Here is a 19,522-nt window from a genome sequence, read left to right as displayed (position 1 = left end):
TATGGTTGAATATGTCTAGAGCTGAATCGAAGCAATTCGTATTTTTAAAAGTTCCCTGAGATTTCTAAGACTGATGGTCTATGCATCACTGTTTGAAAACCAGTGGTCCCCCGTAAAGGAATAAGCACATTCATTCTGTAAAAATAAATTATCTGTTAACACATATCATGAGCCAAGCTCGGGGGATATAAGATGAAGCAGAAATATAATGACCACATGGAGCTTATGTTCTAGTGAAGTCAGATGATTAAATAAGCAGTTACAATAAAGGGTCCCATACGTATGATGGGGGCGTCCAGGGCATTTGGGGAGCACATATCAGGGCACTTCACTGAAGGGGGTATATGAGCTGATACCCAATGGATGGAAAGAAACCAACTAAAGAAGGAGGAAGAGTGTTTCAGGGGAATAGAGGATCCGATGAGACCCAGAGCAGAGAAAGAAAGAACACTGAATCCAAGTGACTGAAATGAGTTCAAGGTGGCTTAAATTCAGAGTAGGGGTGGAGAAGTGATGGATAAAGGCTACAGGATGGGCAGAGGCCAGGTCAGAAAGGACCTGGTAAGCCTGTGGGGAGCTTGACCCTCATCCTAAGGGAAAGTGAGGGAAGAGGAGGATCTCTCTGACTGCAGCATGGAGTATGCAATGGATTGAATTGGAGGAGAGGCAACCGTGGAGAGAAGCTCAGATTCCAGTGACCGTAGTCCAAGTGAGAGGAGACAGAGGCATGGGCCAGGTGGTGGTGGTCATGGCAATGAGATACTTAGGAGAAGTAACCTGTAAGCCTTGTTGATGAATGAGATGTGAAGAGGAAAAAGGAGACGTTAAGAATGATTCCAAAGTATCTAGCCAGTAGAAGAAATATGAATCGTGGTACCTTATGGTGATTGAGGGGAATATGGGGAGTTCATTTGGGGAGGTTGAATTTTTGGTGTCTGGGAATGTCCAGGATGCAGATGGCACCAGATAGGAGAAGCGTCCTGACTACAGAGTCACTGGCTGGGCTTTGAAACTCTGACAGTAGATTAGACTGCTCAGTGTCTGTTTGTAGGGTCAAAAGAGGGAGAACTAGAAGAGAACCCTAGGAAGATACCAAGGAAGCCTTGGGAGGGTGTGGAGAGGTAGGAGGAAACCCGGGGGAGTGTGCTGAGTTGGAAGCCAAGAAGGTTGGTTAAAGGAGGAACAGTCAACAATGTCAAAGGCTCCCAAAAGTAAGACCGGAAGGTACCCATGGGATTTAGCAACTGGGAGGTCATTGGTAATCAGTCTAGGAGTTTGGGTAAGTGGTGGGAGCAGACACTGGATCAGAGAGAGCTGAAGAGTGAGAGAGGTGGTCATGGGGACATGAATGCAGATGACGGTTCTAAAGTCTTGCCTCTGAAAGAGGGGAAGAGAGAGGAGAAGGGGCTGAAGTGCTTGCTCTTGCTTTGGGGGCGTATTTTAAGGTTGGCAAGGCTTAGACATGTTGAAATGGTGATGGGAAGGATCCAGAAGAGAGAGGGGATCATTGGGAGTGTTCATTGAGGAGTGAGCTCAGGCTGCAGGTCTGGCTCCGCCACTATCTGATTGAACTTGAACGTGAGCGCATCATTTAATCTGTCTGAGCTACAGCATCCTTATCTGTAACTAGTAGGGTTTCCCTGTATCTATGGCTTTCAAACTGCACCCCTCAAAGCTATCTCAGGGCACTCACTTTGCAGCTTCAATCACGGCAACTCGACCTCTCGTGTTTTTAAGTAATTTTTATTTTTAGCACTTTAATACTTGCACATACGTTGGAAAAGCAAATGAATAATAAAACAATTATCATTTAAAAATGGTAACTCCTGTTCCACACCCACTCACTCTCAGTCACTCCCAATTCTCCCAATTTTGTTTTATTTCTCTTGGGAGCCTTAAGTCTTATCTTTATCCCTTTTTGCCACAAGTATATGCCTTGTCGTGGTTCTTCGTTTTGCTTGGTACTTGGTGAGTCCTTTCATTATGAAGACTCATGTCCTATAGTTCTAAAAAACTTTCTTGAATTATTTATTTTGTAATTTCCTCCATCTCATTTTTTCATTTTTCTCTTTAAGTTCAATATTGGACCTTCTGGCTTGACCTTCTCATATAAGCTTTTCTTTCCATCTGTCTCGCTCTCACTTTCACTCTCTCCCCCTCCTCGAGTTTATCTTGACTGTATATTCTAACTCTTCTATTAATTTTTAAAATTTGGCTATTCTGTATTTAATTTGCAAGATTATTTCCATTTTTATAGCCGTTTGTTCTTGTGTCATGGGTACAATTTCTTCTCTCTCTAAGGATATTATATCTTCCCCAACCCCGACTGTATAAATCCTAGCTATCCTTAAAGGTTTAACTCAAAATCTTATCTTTTATGAGACCTTTTCCAATCAGTCCAGCTCTCTCCACTTGATAGGAATTCTATAGCATTATTATATTCCACACCACCTAATAGGTGATTTTATTTAAACTTGCATTACTTCCTATTGAGGAATCAGTCTTATCTTCCCAATTTTACCATAATTTTTTCAAGAGGAGGGACTATTTACTTGTTTTGTATCAGCTACAGTGTCTAGAATTGTGACTATAACAAGTGATAAACAGGTGCTTGTTGATTTGAATTAAATGGCAAGCCATCCTAATCCCACCAGGCTAGCCTGTCCCAGCCAGAGTTCTTTAAAGAGCACCAAGAACATAGGTCTTTGTTAAATAATATGAGCGTAGAACTGACAGATTTTTATGGTTTTCCCTATCTTTCACAGTGTTTCATTCACACCTAATTCGGTAGCAATATTTTAGTGACTTGCTTTTATTAAGTCTTCCTTGAAGCTCTCCATTTAGATTTCATAGGAAAAGTACAACTTTCTTTTCTCAGTCATACTTCATTGGTTTAGGAAATATTTAATTGAATTACGCGCTTGAAACAACCAAGAACAATTGACACAAGCAGGACTGGAAACAAAGACATTGAAATATTGGCCAACACGTGACTCAGTCAGTAGGAACCGCAGGGCTTGGGCATGCTGGGCAGTAACCTGCCAGCCTCAGGCCTTTTTTGTGCCAGCAATGAAGGGCATTAGACTGTCGCGTCAGCCAAGTGGAAATCAGTCAAGAGAGTATCTACTGTCCTCTATTCTTGGTACACCAAGAAGAGGTGGATTTGTGCTTGTCATCTCTCTTGGGTCCCCTTGCCATCAAGGGTATATGTGGGCCATATACCCAAGCCAGCTGACATGGATTAGTGCACAGTCTTTGGTCTTAAAACAGCACTAGGCTCGCTGGCTCAGGGGTCAATCATCTTGGTCTCATTAGAACCAAGATCTACCCACCTGGCCTGTAATCCCCTGACCGTGAGTCCTCAGAGGGCCAACAGAGCTCTGCTGGGCCCAGAAGTCTTGCCTTTTCCATCTCCAGGATGGATCCCCACTCTCCTCCCCACTTCTGGTCAACAGCTTGGGCCGTTCACTACCCAGCTGTGTCTGTACGCCACCCATCACTTCCACAACCATCACACGTTGGATGAATCAAACGTAGATTCTCAGAGAGGACGTAAGGTGTCCAGTTGACTTTGTATGGCCCCTGCAACAACATGAATCATGTCTTATAATAGTCAGGGGCAACTTGGAAATCCTCCTTGTGTTATGTTCCCTTAAGCAGGGTAACAACCTCTAAGTTTGGTTAAGATAGGTTGACATTAATGACAAGAAAGAAGACTTGCATTTCCTGTTGATCATTCTCAAGGGATCGGTGTCACTTTATAGCCGCCATAATCACAAACATGAAGGAAACTGCCCCTGGTCACCGTCCCTGGGGGAGAGAAGACTGCCCTGTAAATAGAGGCTGCAGAAAGACCCATGGAAAATGCAGCTGAACCATTGTATGAAAAGTACACGGCAAACAGAAATATCAACATGTCAGTTAGATGAAAGTTCCATTCATAGAGAGCCAAAATGGAATCAATTCAGTTGAATTGGTTTCATGGTAAATTTAGTGATTTGAATGTTTTATATTTACCTGCTGCTGGTTTAGAAGCAATGTAAGACTCTGGGTTCAGCAAACGGTGATGAGTTTTCCATTTCTTCTATGGATATCCCACAGTGGAGCAATGAACAAAGGCAGATTGCATTTTAGATTGATGAAAAGAGCAAACAAGATTAAATTTAAAATCGCGTCAAATCCCCTTTGACTCTTGTTTTCCGTTTTCCTCCGTGACTGCTGCATTTTCATGCTGAGTGGCATGGGCTGCGGCTCTTCCCCACCTTAGCGCCTTTGGCTCATTCCCGTTCCATCTTTTCTCTCCCTGACCGCTCACTCGCTGGTACGTGGGCCCCCCTGGGCCCTGTCGTGAGGCTGGACAGTGATGGCTGCGGGGCAGCATGTCCTCATGTCCCTGTCCTTGGCCGGGCTCGTGGGGCCCAGCAGAACGATGCTCTCCACTCTCACCCAGGGCAGCGGGCAGCTGTCTGTAGAGCCAGCCCCTCAGCCCTCTCTCCACACCCTCTGCCCACAGCCTCCTCTTCCCATCTTCTTCTGCCTGGGCAAGGTTGGCTTTCTTTTTCTTTTCTTTTTAAAATTGATTTATATTATTTATTTTATTTTTGACTGCGTTGGGTCTTCGTTGCTGCACGCGGGCTTTCTCTAGTTGCGGCGAGGGGGGGGCTACTCTTCGTTGCGGTGCGCGGGCTTCTCACTGTGGCGGCTTCTCTTGTGGAGCACGGGCTCTAGGCATGCGGGCTTCAGTAGTTGTGGCACACGGGCTCAGTAGTTGTGGCTCGCGGGCTCAGTAGTTGTGGCGCACAGGCTTAGTTGCTCTGTGGCATGTGGGATCTTCCCGGACCAGGGCTCGAACCCGTGTCCCCTGCATTGGCAGGTGGATTCTTAACCACTGCACCACCAGGGAAGCCCGGCTTTCTTTTTCTTAAGCAGCTTTTCAGATATCGATGATCCTTCCCCTAGAATCTGGAATGATGGCATTGGAAAACTTTCTCCTACGGGCGTTTCCTCACCTCTTCCTCTCTTAAGAGGCTGAGCTCTTCGACCTACTCATTCCTCCTGTGCTCACCTCTCAGATGGCGTGGGGACAGGCCCTTCCACTCGGTGAAATGACAAACTCTAGAAAGGGCCTCGTGGGGAAAATGTATAGACAGTTAACACCGTTGATATCACAGCCAAAATATATTAGACGTGCCCAGGAAATGACTGCCACTGCCTGATCACAGGCAATTTCATTTGGGGGCAAATTTGTTAAAAAAGTATGTTTCAGTGAGTTCTCTTCAATATCCAGTCCCCTGAGAAGAAAAGGTCTAGGGATGTCCTTCTCTTACTAACCAAGTGGCAGAATCCCTTAGGCAGTCACCGTGGAATTGGGGCTTCTTCACATCAGATGGTCCCAACATTACCTTCTACCAGCACCATCCATTCCAAAGCCAACACGGACAGAAGGAATAATCCATGACAGCAGATCCTTGTGGGACGCTTTTTTCAATGGACTAAAGCATAGATTGAAGGGCTTTGATAGAAAGATGTTGCTAAAACATAATAATAAATAAAAGGGACCCCACCCCGTCCTGCATCTGCTAAAAAAAAAATAAATAACTAAACTGGGTAGAGGGGGAAAAAAATGGTCTGTCTCAACCCAAGAATATAATAACACTGACTCTCTTTCCTTGTTTTAGGGAATGCTGTCGATTTTTTGGAGACAATGGCTTGACTTTGAAGGTGTTTTTTACCAAGGCAGCACCCTTTGGTGTTCTTTGGACACTCACAAACTACCTGTACTTACATGCAATAAAGAAAATAAACACTACGGATGTCTCCGTATTGTTCTGCTGCAACAAAGCTTTTGTGTTCTTGCTCTCATGGATCGTTCTCAGGGACAGGTTCATGGGAGTGAGGGTAAGTTCCTTATTCTCTGTCTCCCTCCCTCACTCAGTCATGCCAACCAAAACCTGCCCATCGGCTTGCTTAGCTCCATGTGCTGGGCCGTTAAGCGTAAGCTGCTAACCACTTTCCTTCTGATTTGCAGCAGAAAAGGAGCCCGGCTCTCGGGGTGCCTTGCAAACCTTCTTGCTTGCGAACCATTCTAGACAAGCGTTCATTAAAGCGCCTTTCATTTCAAGCATTTCAACAAGCATTCCCTAAAGTGTGTGCTGCTCGGGGACCCCCCCTGGGAGGAGTGATGTGCCCATCCCGCCTTTCAGGGGTCCCGTGGCCTGGAGCCCTCTGCTAACACTGCCACTGTCTGCTTAGGAGGTATCTGAAAGCCAAAGGTCCTTCTGCATCCACACGGACGTGCAGTCTCGGCGGCCCTTTGTCTGGACCGTGGGTTCAATGCCCAAGTGGGCCGGACACACTTATGCTAAGTCCAAACTTTGGAGGGACAGTTTCACTCCCTTCAACCCCAGAGCAAGGGAGAATGAAATGATACCCCTGAATTACCTCTGGTTGTTACATCTGAGACTGCGGAAATTCCCTTAAAATCAAGTCAGATTTAGCTAGTCACATTTCAGAACAGTTGTGTGAAATATGACAAGTGCGCTATCAAGCATGTGTCGAAATATAGATAAAAGGAACAGGCGACATTCAGCCTTGACAGAATCCTGCCGGCTTCTGCTTGTCTCCCTCTGCTGGCCAGGATCTGCCACTGCCCCACCATCACCTTGTCACAAACAAGGACAAAAAGGATTCGACCAGGCAGCTAGTAGTCCTGTAGTCAGAGCGCCTCGCTTACTCCTTCCTGCACCCTCAGGCCGTGTAGGAAGCCCACGAAGCTCAGAATCCTTTTGAAGGGCAGTCCCTTTAGAGCAGCGGTCCCCAACCTTTTTGGCACCAGGGACGGGTTTCGTGGAAGACAATTGTTCCACGGACAGGGGTGGGGAGGTGGAGGGTGGGAACGGTCAGGCGGTAATGCGAGTGATGGGAAGCGATGGGGAGCGGCTGTAAATACAGATGAAGCTTTGCTCGCTCGCCTGTCCGCCGCTCACCGCCTGCTCTGCAGCCCGGTTCCTAACAGGCCGCGGACCGGTACCGGTCCACGGCCCGGGGGTTGGGGACCTCCGCTTTAGAGTGGACCCTGCTGGGAACCCAGCAAGGGGCAGACTCCAGGCCCTCTGCTTGTGTCCTTGGCTAATTGTCCTGGGAGCAGTGGTATCACCTTCACGGAGGACTCACGCCCACCTAGTTTCTCAAACAGCGGTGGAGACGTGAGTCAACTGCTGAGTCAGATTTTTACCTTGCAGTAGGGGGAAAATGTGTTTTGAGGCTTCGTGTTAATTTTGGAATAAGAACTCTGCTCACTGTGCTACCACCCAGAAAAGCTTTGAGCCAATAAACCATCGAATACACCTCCACTAGAAATGAGGTACGGCCAGAGGCAATCGGTCCAGTCGCCTGCCTGCCTGGACGCTGAAGATTCGGATGTCCTAGGACCCACTGTGGCTTTATTGTGAGGTCAAAAGCCAGGGGAATGCATGGAGCACTTTTTGGCGTGATTCTGATGTCCAGAACGAATTCCGCATAAGATTGCTACTGTGAAAAGAGGCTTCAAGGTTCATTCCGCATCTAAGCAGAAGAAAACAAAGTTTTTGAGGTTAAAAGAAGGAGGTGTGAAAACACTGAAACCCACTTGGACTCACAGAAAACCAGATCTTTTCCTCGTTGCTTTTCATGGGCAAGAGGCTTTCCGCTAACATCCCTGAGCTGTGATTCAGTCCTGCCGTCCTGGCCACTTGCTCAGCTTGGGCTGTGCCGACCACTGTAGACTGAACAGATTTTCGTGTTGAAGCCTTTGGCACGAGGCCAGCACTGAAATGAAGATCCAGGAGCCGGTGTCAGTGATGGAACTTCGTAACCTGTAAAGCACCGTGCAGTCGTGGGTCTCTCTGATAATCATCACTCCTCTTAGAAGTAAGTGACCTGTCCTCTAAGGTCATCCTGCTCCAAGTCAAGGTGGAGCGCCCTCTTCTCGTCTTCAAGAGTTCAGAGAGCTGGTAAAATCTGTTAAGATGTCAGCAGCTGGCCGGTGTGACTGAAAGGTCCCCCTTGAGAAACAGATGGAGATTTGAGCCCAAGATAAGACCTAACCAGTACACAGGTTCTCTGAGACTTCTCTCGGACTGCTGGGCTAGCTGGCACCTTCTACTGGGTCATTGCCAGAGACTGAAGGGAACTGACACTCTTTTCCGTCCTGGAGGGCTGAGCATTCTGGCCTGAGAGTCACACAGATGTAGAGGACAGATGTTTGTGGAACAGGTGACATAGAGGGCCTGAGTTATTAAGGCAGTGACTCAAATCGCAAGGGCTGTGGTTCCTAGAAAACATCAACAGGGCAGAGTCATGCAGACAGACCAGGGAGAAGAAAATGTTTATCTTCGAATGCTGGGGAGATCGTGGCCACATATGGCATCAGAGGCGAGTGTATGAGAGGAGCCCACGTTGGCCCCCATATCACCCCTTGACTCTGTACTTAGATGTGCGTTTCACATGTCTTCCAGGCTTGGGGTCATAATGGGTCCTCTAACCTGGAGTCGAGCGATGAGGGTTTGGGTCCACTCTCATGAGCTGTTGGACCTTGAGCTAGTTACTTAACATCTCTGAGCCTTAATTACCTGATGTTAAAATAGAATATTAGTACTCAGAGAACAGCTGTAAGAATAAAATAAGGTATGCATGCCCAACACATGAAACCCAATACATGTCATCTTTTCTCAGTGTTGTTATTCTTCTTATTCCTTCTCAATAAGAGGCGTTTGACGGACCTGCCCAGTTCTTCGGTTGACAGTGTCAGAGGCTGGCAACTATTTAGGGAGGCGGTTTGGTGTAGCAGAAGCAGCAGGAGAATGAGAGCAAGTAGAATTCTGGGGGCAGGAGGTGTGGCCCCTCCCAGGCCCAAGCCCGCCCGGCCGTGGTCCGCAGCTGGATGAAGGCGGGGTTGACCAGCTGCACCACCCGCAGCCCGCACGTCAGAGGAGGTGGCAGATGGGACTCTCAGTTCTTCAGAGCCAGCTAGAGCGTTCACGCCAGGAGGACTGGAGAAGGAGCGAGAAGACACGCTAGGGGATCATCCGGGTGGCATCCATCCGCAGCACACGGTCCTGGGGAGCCTGGACTTTTTCCAAGAGCAGTTCCCATCTCAGTAAGATCCTAGCTGACGTCTTCCATAGTTACACGCTGGCGGCCTTTCACCCGGGGCCATCCCTGAACGGTAACCCCAACCGCTGATCCCGACTCCAACTTCTGTTTGGGCGGCTGTCCCCTGCCACCTGAGCACAGCCTGGGGGAGGGCACAGGGCACACAGAGCGTAGGGGAACCCGGGGCGGGGGGTTCACGGCTCAGACCCCTTTCCAGCCTCCGACACGAGAGGGGTGAACTAGAGCATCTGGAAATTCCTCCGGACTCTCTTGGAGTCGATGAGGGCAGCACAGGGGTCGGGAGGGGAAATGTTACGGGGAGGTATACTTAAAAATTAACCCGTCCTTTCCCTTTTTTAAACTGCCCCAAACTGTGCAAATCTAAAATGCATCGCAGACGGGGCTCTGTCTGGCAGAGAACGTGCAGCCCGTCACATCTTTAGCAGGAGCGGGGAGGGTGCTGGTCTGAGAGGCGGGCCGGCTCCACTGAGGGCTACACCTTCCCTCTCGGCCCGACATCTGATGGGGAAAGCAGTGCGCCATGGGGGGTCCGGGGGCATCGGTGGGTTGCTGGGGCCCTGAATCCAGAGCCCTGGGGGCCGGGCAGGTTATAACCACACGGGCAAGGCCCCCATTAAGAGGTTAAACGGCAGCATGCTGGCCTCAGCGTCCCCCATGCCCATGTTTCTTCCTCTTCTCCGAGCAAATTTTCCCCGGCCAAAGTAGAGATGGTGGTTGTCACCCCTGTTGGTCTCAGGCCACTGTCACCCATCTGTCTGGATCCCCAAGTTCTTGTTCAGTGGGATACATTGGGGTTGGGGGCAACGGGAAAGTGTGAGAAAGGAGGGGTGGGGGGAAGGAGGGAAATTCACTTGATCCCATCCTGAGACTCGCTGTTCTCCCCCAGGGGGGCCCAGATCTAGAAGGTGAGGACCACGTGAAACCACAGGACACGCAGGACCGGCCTTCCTGGAGAGTTCATCTGAGTGCAGGAAACAGGCAGGGAACATTTCCAAATGTAAACCAAGAAACCAGACATGTTAGGGTGAAAATGTAAACTCGGCACTTATTTTTTAAAGAGATCTGGCATCTTCAAGGGAATGGCAGGCTTGGGGAAGGACGCTCAGGCTCTGCCCCCCAGACCCGCAGGGTATGTTTCAACTCTGCTCTGCTGTTAGGGGTACTGGACGCGAGGTCAGCACCAGCTTCCCCTCCAGCACGGCAGTCAGGGCCTCAGGCTCAGGGTCGGGGGTTCCAGGGGGACTGTTGATGCCCAGAGAGTGAGCCCTGTAATCGGGTGGGTCAAGCCTGTGACGTGTGGCGGGGGGCCCCAAGAGGAGAAGCCCTGGAGGCGTGAACGGGGGTGGGGGGAGCGCTGTCCCCGGTGCCACCTGTCTGAATGAACCCACCGGCCTGGACTTGGCGAAGGTTGGCCAGGAAGCCGGTGGCCTCCCACGCTCTCTATTTCTTGCCTCTTCCCTCAGCGCTTCTGCACAGCGCAGCTCAGGCGGAAGCTCTTAGCTGTTTCTGATTTAATCAATAGAGAAAGGAGAGTAAGGAAGTCCAAAATCTGCCTTGTAAATCTTCAGGGAAAACTAACCCTTGTTCTCCTTCATTCCCTCAAACTTCATCTTTATGTTTGGAAAGACTCAAGTACCTTTGGAGACGCACCACATCATCTGAAATGTAGCTGTATCCTTCCCTCTTTCTCTCTCTCTCTCCTTCCCTTCTTTTTCGAATTAGTTCCCTCTCTCTGTTTACCTGGCTGCCTAGCCCGGTCCAACTGCCGGGTGCAGCATGTTTGCAACGTGCGTGTCCTCTGGAGCAGAACCCACACCCCTTGCCCTGCCTGCGTTTTCATTAGCCCCTTGTTCTCCTGGAGGGAAAAAAGTCACTTATTGTCTTGTGCCTCTGTTTCTTTCTCTTAATGAAGAGTCGTACACAGTACGTGTAGCATTTGAATATAAAATATGTGCATTATGTGATGATGAGAGATAAAGGTGAGTCACTAAACCAGAAAGAGCAAGTAGACAGAGCAGGGATGGCGCTTCTCTAGGAAATGATGATCTCCTGCTCTCTTAAGGGCCTCTGTGTGTGGGTGGATGTGTCTTTACATGAAAACACTGCATGAGGAATGCACAACTCAAGCTGCTGAGACCCAACCACTTTACCTCTCACTAACCTAAACATGGTACTTCAGCCATGCAGGAGACCTCACTTTAGATCTCAGAGTAGAATTGGCAGCGGCTTTTTATGTGAATCCTACTTTCTGTTTATATATATATATGTGTGTGTGTGTATATATATGTTTATATATATATGTTTATATATATGTGTGTGTGTGTATATGTATATATATATATGTGTATATATATATATCTATATATATATATAGATATATATATATATATAGATATATATAGATATATAAACACTGACTTTGCAATTAGACCTGAAATGTGTGTCCCTGCTCTGCCACACACCAGCTCTGTGACTTTGGGCAAGTTGCTGAACCTCTCTGAGCCTAAGTGTCCATGCCTGTAAAATGAAATGAATGATAATGTCTACCTAATTTGAGGGTTAAATGAGAAGATACACAGAAAACATGTATCCCGTGACCACTCAGTAAATGTCAGCTACTCGATACTGCTACAGAGAGCGGAGGGAATTTTGAGCAATCCGTAAGAGAGAGAAACTCCCAGTAGATCCAGTGGTCAAAACTTGTGCTGCGCACGTTTGTCCTGCCCTCCCCGGGTTCTGCCTACAGCGGCCCCTTACCACTTGTCACCCAGCAATGTTTCTGCAGCTCCACGACCACTTCTGATTAGAACTTGTACTTATTCTGGGTGCTCATGCATTTCTCCTTTGGGAAGTGTTATCCCAAGTTAGTTGATCTCCTGTGCACTCTGACAGCTTGACTTTGCACAGCAGGAATGTGTATGTGTCCCTGGAGCGTCCACTCCACCTGAGAAGTTCGTATCTGGACGAGAACAGGATTGGAGGTGGTGGGCCTTGGAGGTCAGGCCCTGCAGCAGCCAAGGAAAGGAACTGCAGCGCCAGGGTTAGGACACTGTTTGTAGCCCTGATTGGCCCGTGACACACGCTGCACGCAAGGTCCTACTGCTGGCGTGTAAAATGGGGCCAAGGCCTGTGGTCGTCACTGTGCCTTTCTCTGTTGACATATGAGATACATAAAAGCTGGACCCTATGAGGTGCTTACGGAAGGTTGCGAGGGAACTAAGAGGTGGTCACGACCAGGCCTTGTCACGACCAAATAGCCTGTCGTTGGGATTATGACCGCCTCCTCTCGGGTGCCCGGGAATCACGTGGCTGCCCGCCTCCCACGTGACGCCGAGCCACGGTGCCACTCCTTGCTGCCAACCGTTGCCAGTTCCTGGGTCATGCCGGGCTTTGCCGAGTGCCCCCTTTGCAAGCAGGGGCAAATATTTAGACAGGAAAGCAGCCTTTGCTTGGTCCCCAAAGAAGGACTGAAAAGGAGCCTCCCCGCCATCGCACCCCCATGAGCATGCCTCCCCCTTGGCACGTAGGGGGCCCCTCCGATTCCCCACCGCTGCCCTGACCACCGTGTCTTCCTTCCATCCAGATCGTGGCCGCCATCCTCGCCATCGCTGGGATCGTGATGATGACCTACGCGGATGGCTTCCACAGCCACTCTGTCATCGGCATAGCCCTGGTGGTGGGCTCGGCCTCCATGTCCGCCCTCTACAAGGTAGGCGCGGCGAGCAGGCTCTCTGGGCCGTCCCGGGAGGGAAGGGCAGGCCTCGGCGTGGCTGGCCCGTTGCTTTGGGGGGACGTTTGATGGAGCCTGGGCTTGAAGATGAGCAGCTGTTTTCCAGGAGTGCCGGGCACACGAAGCCTCGCCCTGCTGAGACGCACAGCAGCTCTCAGCCCTGGCTTTCTAGACCTTTCCATCAATGGCTGTACATTTGCAGCGTTTGGGATAAAACGGGTGGAACCATGGATTGGCTGAGTCCGATTGGTGACTTCCTTGTTTGGCAAGGACTGGAGAAGGATCCGGGGCCCTAACTGGCTGGCTCAGTGTTTGGTCAGATACTTTCCCACCAGATTGGACATGAAAATTTGAATATCTGGTACAGCTTTGAAATCTTTTATCACCTGGTTTTTGAGGCCACCAGTATTCAACATGAATCCATATGCATTTCAAGCGTTGCCCGTAGACTGAATGAATAAAAGCACAACTACTATCATATGGGGAATTATCAAATATTTTTGACAAAATGTTGGGAACTGCTGGGAGGCGTGGCCAACTGCAAGTCTCGAGAGGACAATTTTTATCCCCACACTCATCCCTCACTCTCTCCCCTGCTCCATCATGCCTCTCGGCCACCCTCTCCCCTCACTTGCCCTTCTCTTTGGATCCGAAGTCAAGAATGCAAATATTGTGTGGTCTCCAGGTTGGGAAATTGAACTGGAGGATTCAGTGAGAAATGAGATTTTAGCTTCGAGACTTACTGGCCCTTTGTGGATCCAGACGGTCGGACAGAGAACATAAAGGACCGTAGAAAGTTCTAAGAAAAGGAACTTTTTTCCAGCACTGGGAGGAACGCACTTTTGGAAAGTGAAACGTCTGTGCCGTCTCACCCTTCATCAGCTCCCTGCCCTCACTGCCCACCACACACAGGCCATCTTCCTCCTCTGGGACACATCTCTCTCAGAGGATGTGATAGTCTAGCCCCATTCTGTGACTCCAGAGCCATGGTCCAAATGCAGAAAATATTCAGAGGCCACACTCTCCTCTCTTCAACGAGCTGCATGCTAATGGGAAGCCGAGAGCGGATAGAAACGCGATCCACGATGAACACAAATATTCTGATTTAGACTTACACTTCCATCTCCTCCACTGCCTGAACTTTATCCAGAGAGGCCGGTAGGTGGAAGGGTGAAAGCAATTGACGGTATTTCCCTTTCCGTGCTTCCTGCCCAGAAATGCCCAGAGATAACCTGAAAGAGATGTGAAATGGCTGGAAGAGGAAGAAGGAGGAAAGTAGGAAGGACAACAGGGCAGAGACTGAAATTGGACCATCAGGTCCCTAACGGTTCAGTAAACATGGGGGCTGGCCGGGGGCCTACTGCCTCTGGGAGCTCAGCTTCCCGGCCTCTCCAGTCACCTTTGTCCCTCTCCTGGCTTTTCATGCATCTGAGATATGTACAAACAGGAACAGGTGCACGAAACCAAAGTCGGGTGTGTTCCGCTGAAACCCACGCCGTGTCTGGAACAGGGGTGGTGAGCTGGAGCAGAGAAAGCTGGGAGTCTTATAATCCCTCTCCCTTTGATTTATAGGAAATGTCTTTGCAGCCAAAGCCCTTTTGCTTGGGGACAGTGGTTTTCAAACTGTGTTGTTCAAGGTCAGAGATTAATGTTAGGGGCCCCCGAGAGGAATGTGTAATCACGGCAGATACTTCTAATTTAAGTGGCTTCTCATTTATGTGGCTTTCTCACCTTCAGTGCTCTGAAGCGGGGATGTGGTGTCGTGAATACAGCCCAGAGGAATCAAGCCTAGTGTGACAACCTATGGTTTCTGGAGTTGCTCTCTGTGTACCTGGAGGGTAACTCTCCATCGTGTTGCTACTGGGCGTAGGTAAAGCCCACCGCCCCTCACTGAAGGCCGTACGAGGTAGCATTTACCCGTCACATGGCTGTCGGTCCCGTGGTCCAGCCCCAGCTTAACCAAGTGCACTCGCTTCTCCGTGGCGAGTTGGAGTCCTAGGCGAGCCATCACCCCTCCTCCTGTGCTCTCTCCGTCAGGTCCTGTTCAAGCTCCTCCTGGGCAGTGCTAAGTTCGGAGAAGCCGCCTTATTTCTGTCCATTTTGGGTGTGTTTAACGTCCTCTTCATCACCTGTATTCCTGTCATCCTCTACTTTACCAAAGTGGAATACTGGAGCTCTTTCGATGACATTCCATGGGGAAACCTTTGTGGATTTTCAGTCCTCTTATTGAGTAAGTGGCGATCACCCTGTCAGGATCACCAGAAAGCGGGGGCTGACAGAGCGGCACCTGGGCAGCTCAAGGGGAGTCTTTGGAAACCCGTGTCCTGAAGGAGAAAAACGAGTCTGTTATTGTCCTTAAGTTCCTCGCGCTTTTCTAGGTCATTGTGTCGCGAAAAGGAAAGCCTTTGAAATGATGACACTGGATTCTAATTCCGGGACTACAGTCGCTGCACTAGTGGCCATGGTCATTTGGCGCTCTGAATAGTGAGCTAGTAGCCCAGTATGCTGCGTGTTATCTACTAATAACAGTACGTTCCTTATATAGGGCTGGTAAGAGGTTAGTAAATTAGTGCGTGCAGCGAGCTCTTAGAACACTGCCGGATAATGTTCAGTAAATACTAGCAATTATCATTATCATTATCATTAATGGTGTCATCATCATCACCATCAGTTGATACAAGGCTGGTCCTAAGCAGGAAAGCAGCCAAGGAGGTGCCTCACCCCGTTTCCATCAAAAACTGTACATACCACTTAAAAACGATCAGGCTAATAAACTTTATGCTACATGTATTTTACCACAATAAAAAAAATTCAAAAAGAAAAAAAAACTAAATTAAAATAAATTTAAAAATAAAAACGTACATTCCAAAGCTCCTATTCGTAGTCATCCCAGAATCATTGGCAGCAACAGAGAAAAGCAAAGTTAGTAGGCTACATAGGAGGGCCCCCATCCTCTTTTCTAGTGTCTGCTCGCTGGTTACCTTTTCCAGATTTCTTTTCCCTTCTTCAAAGCTCAGGGAAGAGAGGAGAGCTGAGTCAGCAGGATGTTTGGCCCTAATCCCCCAGTTCTGGAGCCCTTGCAGGAACCCCGAATTCACTGAGTCAGAGTAGAGGGCAAAACACCTACGACTCCAGCCTCATCAGAGAAGCTGGGGTCCGATGGACCAGGGGAAAGTCCAGGGCCAGTCGTGAATAACACCTGTTTTTTTTTAAATTCTGTATTTCAGCATTCAATATTGTATTAAATTTTGGAATTGCTGTTACGTATCCCACTCTGATGTCTCTTGGAATCGTCCTCAGTGTACCTGTGAATGCAGGTAAACCTACATGGCTTTCTGTATCTGCTGGTAAACACACACACACGCAAACACGCATGTGCGCACACATACATATATTCTTGCTGTGTCTGGTATAGCAGGCGTGTTTGACCTTCTCTGTAGAAAGAAAGCACTTCGGTAAAACGCTGATGCCTGTGACACATGCAATATTTTCTCCAGGGCGGCTCGATTTTCACCTGCCACACCGAGATACAGGGAGTCTAAGGCCATCTCCATCTCCATTCAAACTGGCGTGGGGATCAGATGAACATCACGGATACTATTGAGAAGTATAGACAAATATGTAGCAGAGAAAATTTCTAATTTTTGTTAAGTGGCTTTCTAGAAGAGACCGCTAGCTCAGGTTATGGCAGGCCTGAGGTAGAGGCATGTCTGCAAACTGCAGAAGCGTAAACACTGTTCCCCGAGTCCCAGAAGACAGCCCTTCCCCCAGCTGCTCAGCACCTGGCTCTTTCTTTCACTGGGGACTCGCGCCGACACGCTCAGCTGGCAGCTCTTCCAAAGCCTGCCATCACCTGCCCCTCACCTCCTTCCTTTTCCTGGCTCCTTCTGCTATGAATTTCGGATTTTCCTCCCAGAATGCCCCCGCCTCACACCCGCCCTCCCTGTAGAACCTGTTTGTGAATCACTCCTCCCCAGAGCATTCACCCCCTTGGGCTTCGCACAGCTGCCGCCAAAGCCATCTCCCGACCCTCCCACTTCTGGGCCATTAGAGGATTAGGCCCCCAGGGGATGGCAACCCCTTATCCTGTTCAGTCTGGCGTTAGCAAGCCTGGAAGCATAGGCAAAGCCGCACCCAACTTCCTAAACCTCTTCCTGCTGTCCCATCCCACACGTCCTGTATATGCCTCACCCTGGCCCCAGACTCCTTGGGCCCAGCACCATCCCTGCCCAGAGGGAGGATGGCGGTCCCCACGCATCACCTCTCTGGGCCTTTGCTTGTCGCCTAAAAGTGAAGGTCGTCCCCACGTCATCACCTTGGTTGATATGAGAACCACATGAGATGACCTATGAGGCAGAACTTCCAAAGGCAGGAAAGCCCCTGAGCTCCTGGAAAACTGGTAAAAAAGTGGTCCAGCTTGTCAGTTTCCACACACTACAGGCTTCTGAAAAATAACGCATCAACTTACCCCCGCTGCATCTTGGTGTCTCTTCATAGTCCCACGGTGTTCTTATTTCAAGGAGGCATAGTCCAGGCAGCCCTGGTGTAGAAGCTACTTTGACCACATCATACAGCCGGGTGCGTGAGAGGTTAATCAGAATCCTCTTACTACTTACCTGCAACGTAAGAGGGTCCGTAACGTGTCAGGGGAAGGAATTACATTCAGTTCTCCAGGGGAGGAGAGACCCGACCTGTCAGAGCAGAGCCCTTGCTGGGCTTTCTGACTTTCCCTGACGCCCTCTCTAGTGCAGCTCGTATGGCTTGCTAACTGACTCTCCCCATCTGTGAATTAACAGGCCATTCTGCCCATATGAAAAATCAAACTGCTTCTGAATTAGAGTGAGATAAAAGCGGCACTTTAATTCCACAAAAGGGCTACTAACAAAGTGCTTTTTTCAGGTTTAACTTTTACCTCTCTACCCACCCTCCAGACAGAGGTGAGAGTCAGGTGCAAGGGCAGGGGGTGGTGCAGGAGGATGTGGAGGGACGTGAGGTGGGGGTGACAGAGCAGCCCCCTCATGCGGCGGGCGAGCTGGGGGGGAGCAGCAGTCCAGCACGTCAGGCTTCAGAAGCTGCACGTGCAAGTCAGAAAACCCTCTCTCACAAAATGCGTTCAAAAAAAGCAATCTAATTCTCCCTTGTGGAGAGGCAGGCTCCAAATTTTCTTTGTTTGATTTAGTTAGGAAAAGAGAAAAAGAAAGCAAAAAAAGAAAAGAAAAGAAAACCAACATTTGAAACGCTTTTGATCTTTAGTTATGAAGAGAAGGATGATCTAGATTTGTACGAACTGACATGAATCCTGTTCTCATTTTGTTCCCTCACCTGATGTGGGTCAGGAATGAGCTTCTTGGGCCTTTAATAAGCTTTCATCATCGGTGGTGACACAGGTGGCATTAGAGCCTCACACTAATAATATCCTGGGGTGGAACAAAAGTTTGTGTTTATTATCTTCAAAGAACCAGGTCAAATTTGGCCTTCGGAACATATATTATATATATAATGCTCTTAAATTATAAAAATAACGTATGTCACTGTAGCAAAGGTGAAAAGTGCCAAGAATATAAAGAAAGCAGTAACGTTTTAATTATCCTGCCAACCCGGAGGTGGCCACGATTAACTTTGGTGGATGTATATATTAATACACACGCGCATCCGCAACTGCCCCTGGTGTTTCATTTTGTCTCTCGCACAAATCAGTGTCGGAACTAAGGTACCAGGTCAATTGGGGGAAAGTGAAACACAGCGCAAGGCCTCACAGCACACAGGGTTTGTAAAGTTAATGGGGGATTTCTGGGAGGCAGCCCCTGCCCGCCCGGTCCAGGGAGAACAGCTGCGGCCCCGCGGAAAGGGGCGCCCCAGGCCCTGGCCTGGCCGGGGCGCCCCTGCCCCGATGGCCTGGCACGATCGCCCCCCAGTAACCCACGCTCTCCATCCCCTGCAGTTGTCGATCGCTACACCAGTAAGATCGTCTTCAATGGGGTCCGGGTCGTCGCCATGGTCATCATCGGCCTGGGCTTCCTCCTCCTGCTCCTGCCCGAGGAGTGGGATGTCTGGTTGATTAAGCTGCTCACCCGCCTCAAAGTGAGGAAGAAGGAGGAGGCGGCCGAGGGCGGCGCGGACCTGGGCTCGGGACCTCAGAACAAGAGCGGAAGGGCCCGGCCCTCCTTCGCCCGCTGATGGTCCGCCCGAGAACTCTGTGGCGACGCTCGCCTGGGTGATTTGGAATCTCTTCCCCGCAGGGGGAACCTCGGTTTGGTGAGGTGTACATACCTGTACAGTTTTGGTAATCTGCGGTAAGTTATATGGTATTTATTGGCATGTCCAACTTGCTTGCACTTTTTTTCACATCAGACCTTTCACTTAAGGGTACCAGTTAAATATGGGAGAGAAAAGAACCTCTCCGCTCTTTTTAAATGAATGTAAAGCAGCTTAAGATGATCCTTGCCTAGATTGTTTGGGAGGACGGATGTTCTTGACAAGGCAGGGCAGATGTTTTGATGCTTCCCAACTGAAAGTTACATTGCACACTGTGATTATTTTTCAGCTATGGTAGGTCATACTTTGCTTTATACAACCAGAGCTGTACGCTTCATTTTAAGGGATTTCAATGAACCAAAAGATCACTCTGAGTTAATTTGG

General features: G+C 49.2%; 1 protein-coding gene across 2 annotated transcripts in view; it reads left to right on the top strand.

The window, feature by feature from the left end:
- The window catches only part of SLC35F3 (solute carrier family 35 member F3), a 296,426-nt gene extending 277,366 nt beyond the window's left edge, over positions 1 to 19,060 (top strand). For both annotated transcript variants that reach the window (XM_068548842.1, XM_068548843.1), the window contains 5 exons: positions 5,679 to 5,898; positions 12,737 to 12,862; positions 14,921 to 15,113; positions 16,111 to 16,200; positions 18,825 to 19,060. In XM_068548842.1, coding sequence (XP_068404943.1) covers positions 5,679 to 5,898; positions 12,737 to 12,862; positions 14,921 to 15,113; positions 16,111 to 16,200; positions 18,825 to 19,060 — 865 coding nt within the window. The remainder of the gene's footprint in view (positions 1 to 5,678; positions 5,899 to 12,736; positions 12,863 to 14,920; positions 15,114 to 16,110; positions 16,201 to 18,824) is intronic.
- The last annotated feature ends 462 nt before the right edge of the window (positions 19,061 to 19,522 follow it).

The sequence above is a fragment of the Eschrichtius robustus genome, chromosome 7 (assembly GCF_028021215.1).
Source record: "Eschrichtius robustus isolate mEscRob2 chromosome 7, mEscRob2.pri, whole genome shotgun sequence".
Classification (NCBI taxonomy): domain Eukaryota; kingdom Metazoa; phylum Chordata; class Mammalia; order Artiodactyla; family Eschrichtiidae; genus Eschrichtius; species Eschrichtius robustus.
This window is presented reverse-complemented; position numbering and strand designations above follow the sequence as displayed.